Source organism: Equus asinus, chromosome 2 (genome assembly GCF_041296235.1).
Source record: "Equus asinus isolate D_3611 breed Donkey chromosome 2, EquAss-T2T_v2, whole genome shotgun sequence".
In the NCBI taxonomy this organism is placed as follows: domain Eukaryota; kingdom Metazoa; phylum Chordata; class Mammalia; order Perissodactyla; family Equidae; genus Equus; species Equus asinus.
In genome coordinates this window covers 110247511-110267711 of record NC_091791.1, presented here as the reverse complement: position 1 = coordinate 110267711, position 20201 = coordinate 110247511, and the positions used below count along the sequence as shown (strand labels likewise).

At 41.7% G+C, this 20201-nt stretch overlaps 1 protein-coding gene and 1 long non-coding RNA gene across 2 annotated transcripts; one reads left to right on the top strand and one right to left on the bottom strand.

Moving 5' to 3' along the window:
* Window positions 1–2740: 2740 nt before the first annotated feature.
* ARRDC4 (arrestin domain containing 4) lies at window positions 2741–15669 on the bottom strand. The gene is made up of 8 exons (XM_014849611.3): window positions 15178–15669; window positions 10902–10968; window positions 10517–10664; window positions 8482–8584; window positions 7254–7510; window positions 6541–6703; window positions 5824–5978; window positions 2741–5458 (listed from the first exon to the last, which is right to left on the bottom strand). Exons 1-8 carry the CDS (start codon window positions 15464–15466, stop codon window positions 5402–5404), a joined length of 1239 nt encoding a protein of 412 aa, XP_014705097.2. The 5' UTR covers window positions 15467–15669; the 3' UTR covers window positions 2741–5401.
* LOC106836611 (uncharacterized) lies at window positions 14662–19822 on the top strand. Its single transcript, XR_011497618.1, has 3 exons — window positions 14662–14786; window positions 16227–16317; window positions 19689–19822. It is a non-coding gene; the product is annotated as an uncharacterized lncRNA (long non-coding RNA).
* The last annotated feature ends 379 nt before the right edge of the window (window positions 19823–20201 follow it).

Genomic DNA, 20201 nt, shown 5'->3' with positions numbered 1-20201 from the left:
AAATGTGAGCAGGAATGAAATCTCCCAACAGAGAACACACAACAGCTCCACCAAAGAAACGGTTCATTGTGAATTCAGTCATAGTGACATTCTGAAATCGGCACTAGTCACCACTTTTCATCCCCCCGCACTCCTCTCATTGTGTATTTGTTTTGCTGTCTCCTTCCATCACCGACACATTCGTGTCTTGCTCTAGGAAAAAGCTCTGTACGTTAGTATGTAATGACTTCCATAAAATAGAGTTTTCCTGTCTAGAAAAATTTAATAGTCTTAACAAGTCAGTCCACGTCTTCTAATATTGTTTTATTAAGAATAAGTATTTTATAGCTAATTTTTCCTAGCTTCCAAGTGTGCTTTTCATCTCAGATATGAAGTGTGACTGGAAAGAAGGGATTAAAGAAGAGACAGGAGCAAAGAAAAGAGCCTAAATTTAATACCAATGCACACATTTGTATTTCCTGTGTAATTTATACTAAAACTTATCAGATACAGACGCCGATAGGATAAACAGCCCAAGATAATTTCTCCTTGGTTTATACTTTCATCACAGGTGTATCTTGCTCATTTACAATGCAAAACCTTACTATTTAAAGGTAAAATACTTCAAGTACTTTGGCAAGCTAAAAATGAGTCCCTAAAAGTTTGTGTAAACCTACATTTATATATTTTCTGCATAAAAGGTAGTTCTCAAATTCAAAGTCAAAATATTTACAAAGGTATCATGCGCACATAAATGGTAGACATTCACTTAGCAAATGGCAAAATGAAATTTTAAATAGCCAATTTCCTTCTTTTAAAACGTCTCCGCTGAACATAAAAGCAGAAACTATGGATGCACACAACAACTCGCACGGATCTTAAGGGCGTTATGCTGAGTGAAAAAGCCAATCAAGGGACCAGCTTGGTGGTATCGCGGTTAAGCTCACATGCTCCGCTTTAGCGGCCCAGGCTTCGCAGGTTCGGATCCTGGGCGCAGACCTATGCACCGCTTGTCAGGCCAGGCTGTGGCAGTGTTGCACATAAAACATACAGGAAGATTGACACAGATGTTAGCTCAGTGACAATATTCCTCAAGCAAAAAGAGGAAGATTGGCAATAGATGTTAGCTCAGGGCCAATCTTCCTCACCAAAACCAAAACCAAACAAAACAAACAAAAAAACCCAGAAAGAAAAAGAAAAAAGCCAATCAAAAAGGTACAGATTGCACGACTCCAGGTGTCCAGCATTCTCAAAATAACAAAACCATAGGGATGGAGAACAGAGGCATCTGGGGTCAGGGAAGGGAAGCCGTGACTGCCAAGGAGCAGCCAAGGGAGTCTCCTTGCGGTGGGGGAGCAGGTATCTTGACTGTGGGAGTGATGCGAACTTAGACTTGTGATAAAATGTCACAGAACTATACACAAAAATATACACAGGAACAATGAGTGCACTCAAAAACTGGGGAAATCCAAGTAACGCCCGAACCCCAGCTGATTTTATGTATTGTGTCAACCTCCGTTTCCTGATTTTGATGTGTCAAGTTATGTAACATGTTACCTTCGGGGGAGACTGGATGGTGGGTACACAGGATCTCCCTGTACTCAATCATTGCAACTTCTTCTGAGTCTATAACTATTTGAAAATATAAAGTTAGAAACAAATGCTTCTGCTGAAGAAAGGATTCCAGCTACTAATGAACCATACTTATGAAGCAATTTAGTCAAAGACTGGTATCCTTTCCCAGATGAACAGTGAAGACTCTTGATTCAGCATCCGTGCGCTTAGTATCCAGGCGGGCAGGTCCTCAGGCGTGTAATGTAAAGCAGTGACTGTCTCCCTAACTTCCCTTGAAGCGACAGCATCAGGAAACTTCAGAGCGAGCAGGGACCCTACAGACAACTCAGGATCTGTAGGTCACACCTTCAGGCTACACCTCTGGGTTCTGGTGTCCTCATTTATAATGAGGGCTTTGTCCTACATTCTTGGTAAGGTCCTGCCAGGTTCTAAATATTGTAATCCACAACTTCACAATATAAACTACAGAAACTTTAAAGGCGATCTTATAAATTTTGCCTCAATTATTTATTGCATGAGACAAAATACCTCCACTTACATTGACTGCAAATGTGGATGCAGAAATGATCTATTTATTATTTAACAACATCTCACATATTATAAACACTTGGAGAGTAAAGGACCTGGGCTAATTTGTACCACTTAGCTAAGGTGGATAATTTTCCAGAACAGAGGGTCTGGGCAGCTTTCTTGAGATGACATACCATTACATATTCCTTGTGCAAAACACATGGCTTTCATCGTGTCTCCCAGCTACTATGGGTCCACTGACTGCCCAGGAGACCTACCAAATCAATCCTGGGGAGAGTCTGGCCAGACATGAAGTTAGGAAGCTTTAAAAAGTGGCCACTGTCATTTGGGAATAAATGAAGATAATGCTCTCTAAACAACCAGAATGACTTAAGTTTATTTACTCATCTCAACTACTTTTCTTCAGGGAATGCTAAAAACTGATTACCTCGGGGAAATGGAGCCCACCACAAAAATAGGCTCAGAATCCCCCTGTGCTGAGTCTGGCTGTGCCTGGCGTGGTGACAGCATGCATACACAAAACAATCTTAATTAACAGCAGTAACATCTTGTTTTGTGGTACTGATTTCCCTTAAGTTTATAACAATTACATCATAGTCTTACAAAAAAAACCTGACAAAAAAGCAAAACAAAAACAAAATTAGCAACTCATAGCATCAGTGTAATCATTTTATTAACAAAAGGAACCCATAGGGTTCAAACAAGAGTACAAAATACAATCTTTTTTTTTCCTGTGGGTTAAATTGTTACATTTTTAATAACAAAAATAAAAAAGTTTTCATAGTTAACTTATCAAAAACATAACCTCTGCCTAGTGAGTTTCTTATTGTGCAAAATGAAAACATTAACAAGTCCTGCCCATGGAGGATTGTGTGTGCCAAAAGCTGCACATTTTCAATTTCAAACTTTTTGCATCAAAAAGAAAATTCTAAGGCCTCGGTTTCTTTGCCAACTAAACAAGAGGGGGATATAAAAGCAAATACAGCAGCTAAATTTTTACCTTCATTTTCAAGTATTCTCTGTTCCAATGTAGAATTTTCTACATTCATAAAATCATTTCTTGATTATAAGAAGGTATGCGGTTTCCTACCTGACTGCTTAAGGTCAGACACACCAATACCAATTCAAGGCAAATCAGACCTTTTAGCTGTTCTCTTCTGTGCTACAAAAGCAGCTTTCCCTCACCGCTGTGGGCATACATCCTGATTTCTCTAACACAGGCGATCAAACAAGCCCAGGGAAGGGTTCCACTAAGCAGCTGCTTTTCTACATGGAGCCATAACGAAACCTTCTCTTCCTCCTCACCGTCTGTTTTGGAATCATGGAGATGGACTGCGTCTTGACAAGGCATGTAAACTACAACTTAGAAGTCAAGAAGGAGTTGAAGATGATGGTTTTTAAAGTAAACATAAAACTGTTTAGACAGCACTTAAATATAAACAGCTGTCTAAAAACACATAAAAAACAAAGCAAAATAAAAAACCAAAGCCGGGAGTAAAGTTTTGTGACAACTTTCGTACCACAATTCCGTATAACAGTTTTGACCTGTGATTTTAAACAGTGGCTGACAATGAAAGAAATGCTTACGATGCTTACAGAGAAGAAAGGTAGGTCCAGAAGGGCGAAAAGCATACATTTACCTAATGTCTATAGAAAAATCCCTGATTAAATGGCCAACTAATTTTTAAATACAAAATTTAACCTTAGAAGGACTTTTCTATTTCTAACTGAATATACTGATTGAAAGACAAATTAATCGTTCTGCTGAATGAAGTACAGCGTTGGAAGCACCAGGTTTCTGGATCAAACCCTTAGGACATGGAAAAAACCAGAGTACTCAGCCGGTCCACCGTGGGAATCCCTACCTCCCTTCCACTTAGTGTCCAGATACGCTCTCAGCTCAGGAAACCAACAGATCAAAGAAAAGCAAGTGAACCTGCGGCCATGACTAGAGGGGAGAGGGCACAGCAAAACACTGCTCAGTCTTTTAGCAGCAACGCAATCTTGTTGGTCTGAATATCCTGAGGTTAAACGATAATAAAATATTGCACCAAACAATAAACAAAATCACAGTTTGAACAGAATTACTAAAGAACTGGAATAACAAAGCACAATGCAGTGACAGCCCTCAGCAGACTTACGTCCCTTGGCAGGAATTAAGTTTGTGTCTTTTTTCAAATGGTATTTCTACCCTCTTTTGATTTTGCATCTATTTTGAAATACCCTTTCATGTGCAGACATTAACTTCCGTCTAATGCTGACCGTACAGACTGCACCCTTGGTTCAGGTTCAGATTTAGTGATAGTGAGATGAGTCTGTACTGCAAATGAGCAGAAACTCCAAAGATGACGTGTCAGGCCTGGAGTTGTAAAACCTGTCAGATAACCCCTCTAGAGGTAGGTGAAGAAAAAGGCTTTTTTTGGTTGTTTTTTTCTGTGTAGTTATCAAGGCATCCTGAGGATGCAACCTTTTTTTATCCCCTTCTTTTTCTAATATGCTCATAGGTAAATAAGACATGAGGAAAACCAAACATTTATCCTGTTAAAGTACTTAAAGGGGTAAAAATTACAGCTTTCAACATGTGTTTTCATATTGAAATTCATCTTTCCCCTCTGAATTGATAAGCCTTTCAAAGGACTCTTTCGTGGTTTCATAATACTGTATAGGCAACTCAGAAACTACATCTTAAACTACCAATGAAGGAGTGAAAACCGGACCTTATAAGACCACAGTCTCAGGAACCGATTCTTTCCAGGACTTCGGTCCTACGGAAGGAAGGTGGTGAGAAGTCACACGGACTCCGACATCCAAGGGTCTCACATGGCGCTCAGACAGGAGTACGCCACCTCCCCTTCATGCACACCCTTGGGCTGCTACCTTCTCCAAAATCAAGTCTCCTCCCTATGAGTCCGTACTGCCTTAAAGCTTACGATACTTTTGTTCCACTTTAAAACCCTTTTTAAAGGTATACTCCCATAGTGTTCCCACTATTTACACTGATTCCTCTCTCTCGGGTCAGTGCAGGCGCCCCGCACCCTTCACTTACTCTATCACCATCAGGACTTCCATTACACTCTGTGACTTTTCACATCTTCACAACCCATTATTTAAAGGGGACATATGGGGATATCATAAACTTGTGCAACAATCCTGTTGGCCCACTGGAAAGTTCCCATATTCTTTAATTTCTGTCACCTTTGGTCTTGATGGTCACTTATATTCTTGAGTTCATCATCCCGCCTTCTTCCCCAAAAAGGCAGGAGGAAAGAACCCACATTCTAATTTGATGATGAACACAGTGATTTCTGGAATACGTTCAGAGAATGAAGGAAACAGGCTGGGTGTCTTCTACATCGCTAGGATGTGGATCAACCTGAGAAAAAGAGCAGACCGAGATTACTCCTGTAGCATTCTTCAAGATGATGCCGGTATCCGTTTCTTCTTACATCATGGCTATAAATCAAGCTGCTTTGAGCCTGGGATTATTGCAAGTCCCGGCAGGCTGCTTAAGTTCTCTGTATTCCACGGCCACATACAACACCTTAAGGGCAATCCATGGAACTTTACATGCATGCTATAGATCACGAGGAAAATACTGCAAAATGTGGTAATCTATCACCGTAAAATAAAAAAAAAATTTACATGCATCCCTTACTAATTAGGAATCAGCAACATGCACTTAGAAAAGCTTATTTACAAAGAACACAAGAGCAGTCTAGCTTTCTCTTGCTCTGTTACCTCTGAGTAAAGAGGCGGGGGCTGAAAGCGGAACTCCTGTATGCAGGCAAACACGGGGCAGCACGCTTCCTCCTCACAGTCAGGGGGTGGAGGGTACGGAGGAACGTGTCTCGAGAATTCTTCCTCTGACACCACGTCCGCGTAATTTGGTGGTGCTGAAACGAAAATGGAGTGGAGTCTAAGAAATCCATGTAAAAACTAGTTACATTCTCTCTTCTCAACTCTTACAAAAGCAAGAAATTTAGCTAAATTTGATGACAAAAAGATGGTATTTTTCCCTCTAATCAGCAAATTTTTGTGCTCATTACAACAAAAAATATTTACTAGATTCTTTTACTAGACTCCTACTAACATTGGTTATATTTTAATCTTTTGAGATGTGTGTTATAGTCTAGAAACAAAAAAAATCATTGAAATGTGCTACAAAAAATACATAACTCCCTATTCTTTTATTCTAGTTTTCAGTGCTTTACTATTATAAATCCAAATCAGGAGACACAGATTTTATTCTGGGATCTGCCACTGGCAGCTTTCCATCCTAGGTAAGCTAAACTCTCACGGTCCCTTTCCAGAATAACGTTTTATGATTTTACTAGGAAGAGTCAGGATGGCTGTAGTGCAGCAGTAACTGTCACCTGAACACTTACTGTCACACGCAGCCCATTCTCAGGGACTCTGTGTGAAACTTCATTCTGAAAGAACCTCAAAATATTTTACCTTCAGGCTGTTCGGGCAGAGTCAGTGTCAACCAGCTCATATCCACACTGAACTGGCTGGCAATGCTGGAGTTTCTGCTGCCAAAACCATTATACGGAATTGTGCCAATCACTAAGGGCAGCTCAAGCATCAATTTTTTAGCACCAGGAATGTGAATATACACCTAACGTGAAAAAAAAAAGAGGGGGGAGAGAGGGGCACAAACATAAGTTAAACAACATGGTAGATATCCCAATTAACATATTTTTTCATAGAAACAAATGCCTTTGTTGCCTGCCACCATGCCCAACATAATTGTAAATTGTCCTGACCAAAAGAGACGAAGAACAAACCAAATGAAAATCACACAAAATACAGTGAATGCTCTGTGATGGGGAACTGCGGCCTTAACACACTTCATTTTAAGTCAGCAGGGCTTACACAGTAACTATAGAAAATTACATACATAGTAACTATAGAAAATTAAGTATATGTTCTCAACATAACAAGCACTCCTTAATGAACCTTAATTCTTTCATGTTATTTAACTGAATTCCTTATGGGGATAGTTTTTGATTAAAAACGAAGGCCAATCTTCATACCTTCCACAATCTGTTGTACTGCTGACATAAAATGACATTTTCCTAGATATAAAATGTACATATTCACAGTAACATGGCACCAGTTATTGCTCCATTCTCCATATTTTTAATTTTAAAAAGAGCTCTGCTTACAGCTAAGGAATAGTCTACTCTGATAATGCAGCAATCCAGGATGGATGGAGTAACAGGAGGAATTTTCAGAGTCTTCCCGTTCCATATGTCGGTGCTCCCAGAAGCAATGTGGTTTCCTCGCACATTGGCAACCATGTGCCGGACAGTCTTTATTTTCCCACTAGCCAAATATGTCTGGGTTTGGAAAATAGCAGCTTTAGGAACAATCAGACGAGAGGAACAATTCTCAATTTCTGCATAGATTGGAATAGCTTCTCCTAAAAAGAAAACAAAACACCTTCAGAGACTTCAGAAAGTTCTCACTGCAGTGAAATAGAGCCTTACCAACCAAGACTGAAAGGTTGCAACACAACTTTAACAAGTTGAGAACCTGATGAAAAAGGTGTATTGTAAATCTGAGAGAAATAAAAATTCACTGCAGGTTGTGGTAGATACTGTTTTCTAATTATTGCATTATTCACTTTTCTAATATACCAATATTAGGTTACTGATTCTAAAAATATGTAAATGACTAATATACATAAAAACTAAGACATACAACAAAAGATTGAGTACTATGTTAAGTACAAAACATCACTAACAAACTCATTTGTGCCTATAAATTAAAATCTGTTCAACAGGAGAACAAAGCCTTTGCTTTTAAGGAATTGATGTTATAGCACAAATACAACAACGAACGGAGTAGCCAAGTTTTACATCTGCATTATACATGCACGGTCATACCATTCCACACGACATTCACTCCCAACACGCCAGAACCTGAGGTGGGCCCAGTCCTCTGCAGGGCATTGGGCCCTTCACACATGGTCGTCCTAACATCAACCTGACTGTTAATGCCCTAGACTCAAGCCCACATATGTGTATTCCTAGCATGGAATCGAACAGTATTTTCACACTATGAGCGCTCTCTTCTGAGCAACACTGTTCTGGACATTCTTGAGCAACCTTAAAAGAAAATGCTGGCATTTCCCCCCAACTTCTAGTTTTAGTCTTAATTACTAAAGTAACAGGACTGAACTCAGAAATAGCAGAGTTTTATTAGAATCTACTCATCCATTTAAAAATATTTAAATATCAATTATTCATATTAAAAAGAAAATTTTATTACTCACGTTTTAAAACAGTATAGATACATCATAAATTACAAAACACACTATTATAAAATCACTTAAAATTAGCCAATAAAATGAGTGACTCTTCCATTTGGACTTGCAGACATTTTGCTTACCATTACAGTAGCCCTTCCTTTCAATTTTGGCACTCAGCGAGACTGGACCAGAAGTGAAAATCCAACAGCCAACCATTTTCTCTTGAGTTTTCAATACAGGGGTCTTGAAAATTTCAAATAATAAAATGACTTTAATTAAACCAGTCTAAAAAATTCAGAGAACTTAAAATTACATCATTTTTCATGAAATAGTTGTAAAAACATGTGTTCAAAAAAAATTCAACCTTTCTTATCCTCATGTGACATATTAGACAAAATACGTACCCAAACACAAGCATTAAAAATCATTCCCTTTTTAGGAAAACTAAGGTGAATTTTCAGATTCAAATTAGGGTGACACCATCCTATTTTTACCCTATAGTCATTATATTTCTGGGTAATGATAAAGCATTCCTTAAAAAAGCAATCAAAAACCATAGTAGTAGCTATTAACATGATAAAACTACTTTTTTTTTTTAAAGGATTTTATGCATAGATCCAGTAAACAGAGAAATGGTATAAAAACCAATAATCAGAATGTTCTATTTGTTTTGGCACTTAAAATGTGGAATAAACAAACAGCCTTTTTCCCTTAATTCAAAATGTATTATCAGGCAGAAATTTCAAGTGTCCTTAACTTACAATGGTGTTCAGTTGTGAAATGGCAGTGCAAGCACATACCGAGTGTAACAGATCTGAAAGGTTATGGAATACACCTCCCCATTTTCTGTTCTAGAGTATCAAGAGAAGTGATCAAGACTTAAAATGCTCCGTTTACAAGATGTACAAACCAAAAGCTCATTGTAAAACCTAAAGTTGCAACATTTTATTTACAGAAAGAATAGTAAAGGATAAATATCATCTCTTTTTGGCAAAAAATAAAATCTCTTAAATCATTTGCCACAATGTCCATAAATAGCTTAGAAACAGTTAACTTCCTAGTTCTAAGCAGGTTTTTAAAAATACAAGACACAGCATCACCAATTTTCAGACAAGGTTTTAGCAGATGATAAGTTGTAGCTATGAGCCCGGCCAGCTGGTGCTGGCTATTTTATGATTTTGGCTGCAAGGGACTACGCGAGCCGGGCTTATCTGTTATATTTTCACAACCTAAAGGTGAACATTAGAGTCAATGCTATTTCATTTTCGTCTGAAAATAGAGTTAAACAACATTTTACTCCTGTTTTTTTCCTTATTTTTAGAAACATTGGCTAAAAAAGAAATCTACAATACTAAAAATACATCTTTGTAACATAGTATCATGATGGAAAGTTTAAATTACCCCAGTATTTTCTATGAAGTAAAAAAAATCATTCATTCATATTTAAATGAAGAACCATTAGGTCCTAGTAGCTATCATGAAAGTATAAGGTATAATTTTATATTATTTTGCTAATATGGGTTTAGATAAAAGAATCTAGCTCATTAGCTCCCATCTTGCCTATTCTGTTGTTACTTATAGCCTAATCTTTCTTATCAGTCTCTAGTATTTCTGGTGATTATCAGAAGTTCAATGCGTTAATGTGGCCAAATCTGTCACAAGGAGACGGTAAGTGAAAGGAGCTCCGCAGCAGCTGCGTGCACTTACTTAATGCTAGAAAATGACATGCAGAATGGAAGGAGACATAGCATAATGGCCTGGGCCTCAATAACAGGCTGGGCATGATTAATACTTTTCCATAATTACTGTTCCTCAACCTGCTATTATTGAAGAGTTTAGAATACCACAGCCCTGTGAATGTGGCCCCTCTGGTAAAAGTAACCACTCTCTGTGTGTGCATTATGATTATTAAGCCTTATTAATGCATTTCAAGCCCGTATAACTTTTTGGCAAAGGAAGCCCTGAACAACAGGGGCATAATCAATAGTATTAACACACTCAATTTGTAATTTGCCCAACCTAGAATCATATGTTTATAGTGAATGCCTATGGGTTACAAGATTGTATCAGAAAGTGACAAGGACAGACCACCACTAAAACTGGCTAAATGTAGATACCACTATTGAAAGGAAGGAGGAAGTGAGGGAAGGAGGAAAAGGGGAAGAAAGAACTTACTAATAACGCTGGCGTGTTGACATCGATGTGACTTACAACCTGGAGTTCCCGTTTAACACTCTGATCAGGTACCTTGGGTCGTTCCAAAACCGCTCTCACACAGTACTGAATACTTCCATATTTCCCAGTGAACGAGGTTACCAAAGGTCTGAAATAAACCAGAGATTAACTGATGAGTTTACTTTTCAGTTAAATAAAACCAGGAAAAGCCCTTAAAATGTTGGTTTTGGTTAAAAGAAAAAAGTGAGTGAGTAGGGTAAGCCTACTCAGAGGCTGTTCAGGACAAGCACGCATACTTGAGTGTCAGAAGATAAGCGGTGCCCATCCATGGGGACAGACACGTTGCAGGGAAAGAAAATTGCAAAAGTTACATAGTTTCACTTACTCAGATGGAAGTTGAAAGCTAAACGGAAATTCATGTTTTCCAGGCTCTAATAAGAGGATGCTTTCGCCTAAAAAAGAACACATTTTATTTTAACTAATGTTAGTATCAGATCAAGAATTTTCACAACCTCAATCAATTTCTTAAAAGGTGATTTTCCTGGCTATAAGATCCAGTATACCCACAAAAGTTCATTTCACCGAGATTTAGAGAATTAAAATTTGAATCTGTCTGTATGAAGTTTAATCAGTTAGAAACCACAGACGTTGCTTCTATCTTCAAATAGACCAGTTATACACGTAATTACCATTATATGTCAGAGTCCTGAGCTCTCATATACATATGTATGCATACACACACACGTATACATACACACGTGTGTATACACACAAACATGTTTACCCGACTCTTACATGAGATAACAACATTAAATTGGACCTACAACTAATTTAGCAAAAAACAGATCTACCTATTTTGGGTATACCACAAAAATCAGATACTGTACTCTTCGGGCAGAGACGGAAAAGGAGGTGAAAAATTTACTTGGAATATCATGAATACTGACTATAACGCTAAACAGCCAAACCAACAGGATAAGTTAGTAAACAAGAGCCATGTATTTACACTCAAGCTCTAGTGATTAATAGGGTATCCTGGTGGTTAATTTGGGATCTAGAATGGGCTTTGCCAACCACGACCCTGACTCCTTTCCTCCTGCTCTGGGTCAGCCAGCTCCATTTTATTTCACGCAGAGGCTGATTCCTGATTGTGAGAAGGCCAAGATGCAAGGTGTGGACAGACTGTGCAAGGCCAGAGGCATTGCTGGAGCTCTGATGAATGCACAGAGCAAATCTGTACCATTCAGATCCCAAGCCAAGGCCAGGGCTGTCAGTGCCCGTCAGCCATCTCTCTAGAGATACTTACAAACTTTCCCTTCCTTTCATGCTCACAGATTTACATTTACAACTAAATTCTCTCATCAAGAGTGGGATGATTAAGATGAAGAAAAGGCAGCGCAGACTGAGAACTTTCTCTGAGATACGCCTGGTCACTTGATACTAAAATAGATTTCTACTGCATCCATTCACTTAAAAAATTTTTAAAGGGCAGAAATCACTTAAATGCTAAAATTCTAAGACCTTAATTCAGTTAACATTTCAACCTTGTACTTTTAGAAAACAGGAACGCATTATTGGCCCATTAAGTCTTCTGAATCTATCCCCAAGTTTCAATGTGTAATATATTGGGGGAAAAAAACCAAACCAAGTATTTGCCACTTAAGGTCATTCAAATAGAACTACTCCACAGATGGGTGACTTGGAGGCAAAACAAGCCACAGGGACGTGAGACCATGCCAAATGACAATGTCAGAGTGAGCCCCCGGGGCTCAGCTGTGCCCAGGAGCTGCCCCGTGAGCCCCAGCAGAGCAGCGCCACCTCTCCACCGTATAGCTGTTGAGTGAGGGGCTCAAGGCAATCCCCGTGCTCATGAGAGAGCGGGGCAAAAATTCTGATTTGTAATGATTACATTACTGAATTCGACAAAGTACTTTACAATGTTTAAAAATGTGGATTTCGTTTGAGTTCAAAATTTATAGTATTTAGACGTCAGGCACTGTGGATATACAGATGAATAACTTCAATCCTCAAACAGACCCGAGGGAGGAAAGCAGACGCTTGTACACAAGTAATGACCACAGAGCGCTGGAGCCAGCTGGGGCAGGGCAGCTGGCACCTTAAGGACGAAGCCCACAGTGGTCATGAGGGTCTGCATGGAGATGAGTGGAAAGGGGTTTAGATGAAGTGAACAGCCTCAGGCAGGGCAGGATGTGCACGTGTGGAGGAGAAACTGCCCAGGATATTGAAAGAGGATGAGAGAGAGAAGTTCCCTCTGCATAGAAAAAACAAGAACTACAGGAACTGTAACCTTTAACGGGAGAATTTCAATCACTGGAAAACATAAACAGGAAAAAAAAAACCTTGAGAAAGCTGAAAAACATGGGTTATAATATTTGGAATCAAATCTTTATTTTCATTCATTCATTCATTTATAATTAAAAAGGTTCATGAACTGAATTATGTGCCCATTTCTGCTTCTGTATTTATGGCTCATTGCTTCTGCCGTATGCACTGAGGACTACCACAGCACAGGCAGACGTTTCATTCCCAACCCATCTGAGAGCCAAATCTTGTAATTCAGGGCACCCCTAAGTTGTGGGAGCTAGAAGACCATTACAGAGTTAGGGAGTGGGGCTCAGGAAGGATGAGGGACTCATGAAACATCATACTGCTGGTGGGTGACCAAGAACTGCAACCAACTCTCTGGTCTGTTTTATCTCTCTACCACAATTCCTCAATAAAAATAGGAAGAAAATCAATCACAATTATAGCAAGTAGTTGGGTTAGACTAACAATGCCAAAGGATTATCTGGGGAGATACTCTGAAAATGGATCCCAAAGCCACCCTCCTGAACATCTAAAAATTCTAAAAATCTCTTCAGGTGACTGAAACAGCTAGGTGTTGGAATCAAATGACCCTGAGAATCTATGACAATGTAAAGTTGCTAGGTTCTTCCAAGCTACAGATATTAGGAGGTACCTTTTTTCTCAATGAAGTCAACTAAAACAGACTATAGTTCTAAAGTAAAACATAATTTTTCCCAATATTTGTTATTCTCCATTCTAAAACAAGTGAAGATTTTAAAGTTGTCTGAGTTTAGGCATTCCATTCCATCAGAATGAAAAAACAGGATCTGACTTGTGAATCAAAACACTATTTGTTAGCCCAGATTTTACCAATTTTTTTTTTCTGTACTCACAGGTCCAACTGCTACTAATCTTACATCTATTTACTCAGCAGTTAAGGGCCCAGAGATAGAGTCCCAAGTCCTGGACAAAAGCCAACTGAATACTTCTCTCTTCCATGCCCTTTATCCCAGTCGGCCATCTTGAAAATGTGCGTTGTGTCACTGGAGGAGGCATGTGGGAGCTGACCCTGAAAACCATACTGATGAACGGGCACCAAGGCAGGTGACAGCTGTCACCTAATACACTGCACTCGTTAATCCAAAAGACAGCTTTGGCTCCAAACATCTTTTTCCTCACTACAGTTTTTGGGATCACTCAATTCTCACAGACCCTGAAGGGGGAACTGTGGACAGTCTACTTCTCCATAGTATGACAAGGCAAAACTGCCCCTTCTATTGCTTCTGTGTAAGACACAGCGAGAGTCAAACACAGATACAATGCAGTTTACTCTCTAAGGAGGCAGAATCTGTACCATTACCTTATTTCATACACAAAAGCTTACGCTGATGAGGCAGAAAGTTAAAATACCTTCCACCAACTCAAAGACGACTAAGACTCACTGTTCTAGCATTTTCATGATTAACGGAATCAACTTTTGCACTTAATATTAACGGAACATCCCTGTAGTAGGTTCCCACATGGGCGCTTCTGGAAAAGCCTACACTATTAAATGGACTTCAAAGGCGTGGACAAGAAGGGTAATGCTTCCTCCAGAAACTCTCACCATGCCCAGATCCGGAAGACTCTAAAGGCTTATTGGGAGAGAGGGGGTAGGAAGAGGATGCAAAAGAAACAAAAAGAAGCAAAGAATGAAGACAAGGAATATGATGCAGAGCCAGAACTCTTAAGTCACCCCGCTCCCCAGAAGAGGCAAACCAAGGATGATGCTCAAGTCGAGAAACCCTTCTTTGGAACTTCTACCCCTCAGGAACTACTTCCCCTTCCCCAAGATTGAGGTTTTGCTAACTCATCATGAACCAAGAACGTGTAGGCCCCGGATGGGAAGAAGGGGAAGCCCATAAAACACTGGGCACCACAGCATGCAACCTCCTAGACTCTGATTGCGCCCGCCATTTCTGAGGTCAGAAAGGACAGGACCTAAATCCCCAGATCCGTGGTTTCTGCCTGATCGTCACCGGTTCCCAAGGCAACGGCTCCCTCCCAGAGCGGTCCTACAAAGTCCTGGGACGCCGGTGCCGGTCAGGCCCAAGCGAGCCGGGGGCGGGGCGGCAGGCAGAGATGCACCCACCGCGCGCATCTCCCCTAGGCTGGGAGGCAGGGGGCGCAAGCATTGTTACCTGCCCATCATCTGAGACCAAACTGAGGCTCCCGCCGCCCCGGGTGTGGGTCCCACCCCCGGAAGCCCGCCCCCGCCCACCTGGCAGGTGGGCATCCGCGGGCGCGCCCCCTCCCAGCCCCTCCTCGGGTCTCCGCGGTCCGGCGGGGGCTCCAGGGCCGTGGCCCGCGCTCACCGGCCGGGGGCTCGCGCAGGCTCAGGCGCACATTCAGGTACTCCACCTCCGAGAGGGCGGCCGAGGCGGCGGCGCCAGCGCTCGGGCCCCAGGCAGCAGTGGCGCGGCCGTGGGCCTCCAGACGCAGCGCGCGCAGGGACACCGGCTCGGCGGCCTCCAGCAGCACGTGCCCCGCCACCGTCTCGCCGCTCGAGTAGCAGCCCTTGCGCTCGTCCTCGAACACCAGACCCAAGCTCTTCACGCGGCCCTCGGAGCCCACGGCCGCAGCGGACCCCGCCTCGCCGCCCATCCCGCTGGGCGACGCGGCCGCGCCAAGGAGGTCGGCAGCGGCCCGGAGCCGGGGTCGCGAGCAGAGCGGCGCCGCTGTCACGGGCGCCCGCCGCACGCCGACAGCCGCCGCCGCTGCTGTGCGGTGCTCCGTGGAGCACAAGCGCGCGGTGGGGCCTGTCGCTTTAACAAACCCAGCTGGGACTGGAAAGGGGCCGGGACAGCCCACCCCCGGCGCGTGCCCATAGGCCGGCTGTGAGCCCCGCCTCGTGCCGATTGGTTGTAAATGGCTACTGAGTTATTTCATTGGCGCCCCCACGCACCGGCTGGCGCAGGTAGGTAGTGCGTGATCAGGGAGTGGTGACCAATCGGGATACGCAGGCGTGCACGTGCACAGGGCGCTTATTGGCTGGGGCAGGGCACGGTCCTGGGGCACTGACCAATGGTGAGGCGGTGCGCCCATGTGGACAGATAGTGGGAAACAGTATTTGTTAGGGAGGGGGCGGAAGAGGGAATCTCCGGCTCGCGGCGTGTCAGCCGTTCCTATGGTTACGAACGGGGGCGGGGTTTCTGGCAGCGTGAGGATTGTTTGCAGGAGTCACTGGGTTCACGCTGGAGCAAGAAGTTGTGGCTGCCACTGGCTTGTGTTTATGATTATGTCTGCACTATTCGAGAGGAAATAAATGCCGTGGAAAATGGAACTCGGCAATATTTCCTTGTGAGATTTGGGGGTCAGTTTCCTCGGAATTTTAATGGGCAGTTTGTCATCTGCTAACTTCCAGGTTCCTGAGACCCGCCTCTCCTCGGATTCGGAATTCCCAGCTTAACAGGGAGCCGCAGACAGGAAGAATGGAGGCTGCTGTTCTCAGTCTGGTACAACCCCTAAGGATTTCTGCTCCTAGGCTTACAGCGTCTCTAAACTGGGAATGGCTGGGACAGTAATTCTTCCGGCTCTAAATAAGTTCATCAGTCAGGTTGTTTCTAAACAACACCAACCACCCAAGTTTCTGCCCCACCCGAAAGGATTTCCCGACTCAGTATCATAGTCCACGAAAACTTCCGTTTACCTTGATGAGTGGTTCTCCACCCTCACAGGTTCTTTTGCCTGTTTTCGTTTTCACTTTCTTCTTTAATCTTCTATTCCTGCTCTATTCTAAATTTCTTTTACCGTCTAGAATAACTGCCACTGTCTGGCCATCATTTTCTAACACTTTTATGTTCTTATAAAAATTCCAAGTTTGTGAGCCATCATGGATTGATTAATCTCATATTGAGATTTCAAATCTTTCCTGCTGATGTAGCTATTTTTTTTTTTCTTTTTTTTGGGGGGGGAGGGCGTGGGTGAGAAGATTGGCCCTGAGCCAACATCTGTTGCCAAGCTTTGTCTTTTTGCTTCGGGAAGATTGTCCTAAGCTAACATCTGTGCCAGTCTTCCTCTATTTTATGTGGGATGCCACCACAGCGTGGCCTGATGAGCTGTGCTAGGTCCTCCCCTGGGATCTGAACCTGAGAACTCCGGGACACTGAAGCAGAGTGCATGAAATTAAGCACAATGCCACTGGCAGGCCCCTTTTTTATAAGGATGTCAAGCTAAAGGTGGCTCTATTGCCCTCTTTGGGTTTAGAGATTATTAAGGTGGAACTTTAATGAGACTTTACAAGTTCAAAGTTTCCTTATCCCTTCTCAAAGAAAATGGAAAAGGCCAGAAATCCAGCTCTGCTTGAGGTTCTGAAATAGCTGTTATTCTCTGACCTCTTTATCTAGAAAGCCCCCAATATGCTGTTACTCTGCCACTTTCCTGTGTAACATAACCTAATCTTATATATGTATTTGCGTATTGTCCATCACTCCCAATTGAAACTGAGAATTTGTTTTTATCATTGTCCCTGTAGTGTCTAACACAGAGATGAGCATACAAGTGTTCAATAAATGTTTGTTGACTGACTGACTGACTGACTGAATCCCAACTCATGTAGTTTTATTAGTTCTGCAATAAATGAATAGCACTCTGCCTCCTACTCTACTACACCTTCATCCTCTCTAGGCATATGTTCTTCTCTCTCTCTCTCCCCACCAAATTAAGTGGCTGGGAAAGGGGGAAGGACAATGCCATAACAGTGTCCGAAAGGCAGAATTGCGTATATGGCATTATGTGCTGAGAACGACCAGACTCTCTTTGTTCATTTGTCAGTTAATTATACTTTGACTACAGGTAGCAGCATGCGTGACCAATAGTGGCTTGAAGGATATGTATGTTTCTTGTTTACTTAATAAGAAGTCCAATAGTAGGCATTCTCAGGGATGGTTCATCAGACTCCTTTTATCTCTCTCCTCTGCCACACTCAGTTCCCTTCCTGGTGTCATTGGTTACCACAGCTCTAGGTATCTTATCCTCATGAAACAGAATTCAAAAAATAAAGCAAGGGAGTCCATACCCACCAGAAAGGAGGGGTGGGGGGTGTTTTTCCTTGTCCTCCTTTCTCTTCACAGAAAGAAAATATATTTTCTGGAAGCCCCCACAGACTTCTTACATGTTATTGGCCAAAACTGAGCCATGTTTGCACTGATAGGTTATTAAATGGTAAAAGGAAATGAGGTTTTTACAATTCACTCAGATGAATGATTCTTCTCTGCAGGCTGAACAAAATCAGGACTCACTTATCAAGGAAGAAGGGCAAACGGCTATTGAGTGGTCAAGCTAGAGCCATTTCACTGGCTAATCTGAGTCTGACCAAGTTTGCTATAGAGCAGAGCTGCCTCAGCTAGAGCTTAAAAAAGGAGGATAAACAAACAATAGCTATTCTACAGCTAGACAGAAGGTAATTACATGACGATCCACCTCTTTCACAGATAAAATTTCCATTTTTATTGTGCATTCATTATAGCAGACCTTCAAGTTCAGCTAACTTTAATATAGCAGCATATAAGTTTTTAAAAAAATCCAATCTGACAGTCCCTGTCTTTTAATTGGTGTTTTTAGACCATTTACGTGCAATGTAATCATTGACATGGTTGGTATTATGTGTATCCTTTTATTATTTGCTTGGTTCATGCCTTTGTGTGTGTGTGTGTTTCTCCATTCCCCCTTTCCTGCCTTATTTTCAATTATTTGAATATATTTTAGTAATCCATTTAAATCTATCCATTGAGTTTTGGACTATATCTCTTTGTAGTTTTTTTAAAGCAATTATTCTAGGGATTAATATCCCTCTTTATGTCATAGTTGGCATATATTACATCCACGTGTATTGACAACCCCACCAGACAGTATTCACATTTTTGCTTCAGATAGTTATACTTTTTTTTTTTTTAAAGATTGGCACCTGCGCTAACATATGTTGCCAATCTTTTCTTTTTCTTCTTCTTCTCCCCAAAGCCCCCCGGTACATAGTTGTATATTCTAGTTGTGAGTACCTCTGGTTGTGCTATATGGGACGCCACCTCAGCATGACCTGATGAGTGGTACCATGTCCATGCCCAGGATCCAAACCAGAAAAACCCTGGGCCGCCAAAGCAGAGCACGTGGACTTAACCACTCAGCGATGGGGCTAGCCCCTAATCATGCATATTTTAAAGAACACAAGAGAAAAATAGTCTATTATGATTACCCAGATGTTTAGTATTTCTATTGCTCTTTCTTTGTTCCAGAAGTTGCAGGTTTCCTCAGGAAACATTTCAGGTTGAAGAATTTCCTTTAGTATACCTTTTAGAGAAGGTCTCCCTGCAGTGAATTCTCCTAGTTTTCCTTCCTCTCAGAATGTTTTTATTTTGATATTCTTGCTGAAAGATATTTGTGCTGGATATAGAATTCTGGCTTGGCAGTTGGCAGTTCTTTTCTTTGAGCATTTTACAGATGTTATTCCATTGCCTTCTGAGAACCTTGATAACTGATGAGAAAACAGGCATTTCTTCAAACTGTTGTTTCCATATATGTAAAGGGTCATTTTTTTTCTGTCTGCTTTCAAGGTTTTTTCTTTAGCTTTAGTTTTCAGTAATTTGATTATAATGTGCATGGGTTTGGTTTTCTTTGAATTTCTTCTGTTTGGGGTTTTCTGAGGTTCTTTATGTCTTTCACCGAATTTATGTTTCTGCATTAGATATTAGATATTGGAAAGTTATATCAGAGTCTTAAGGACCTGTGGGACAATATCAAAAAAATGAGGATTCCCTCACACTCCAGACTGTGGGGTCCTCTTTTCCCATTTCGTCTCGCCAGAAAGATAAATTTTCTCCTTGGATTTTAGGTTCCTGTGCCACTGCCACTGCCGCCACCACCACCACCACCACCACCACCTCAGTACAGCTCCAGGGTGGGAGCCACCCTTAGGGGAGGACCAGGAGAAAAAAGAGAAAAAAAGAAAAAAGCGAAATCTATGTGAATCTGTATTGATATAATTAAATGATTACGTAAATAAATAAATGGAGGTGAAGAGACAAATCTTTGTTTTTTTAAAGATTGGCACCTGAGCTAATAGCTGTTGCCAATCTTCCTTTATTTTTTTTCCTCCCCAAAGCCCCCTGGTATATAGTTCTATGTTTTAGTTGTGGGTCCTTCTAGTTGTGGGATGTGGGACGCTGCCTCACCGTGGCCTGATGAGTGGAGCCATATCTGTGCCCAGGATCTGAACCGGCGAACCCCTGGGCCACAGAATTGGAGCACATGAACTTAAGCGCTTGGCCACGGGGCTGGCCCCGAGGCAAATCTTCTTTACAGAAGAGTTCCCAATAATTGATGTAGATTCTCCTCCCTCTCTCCT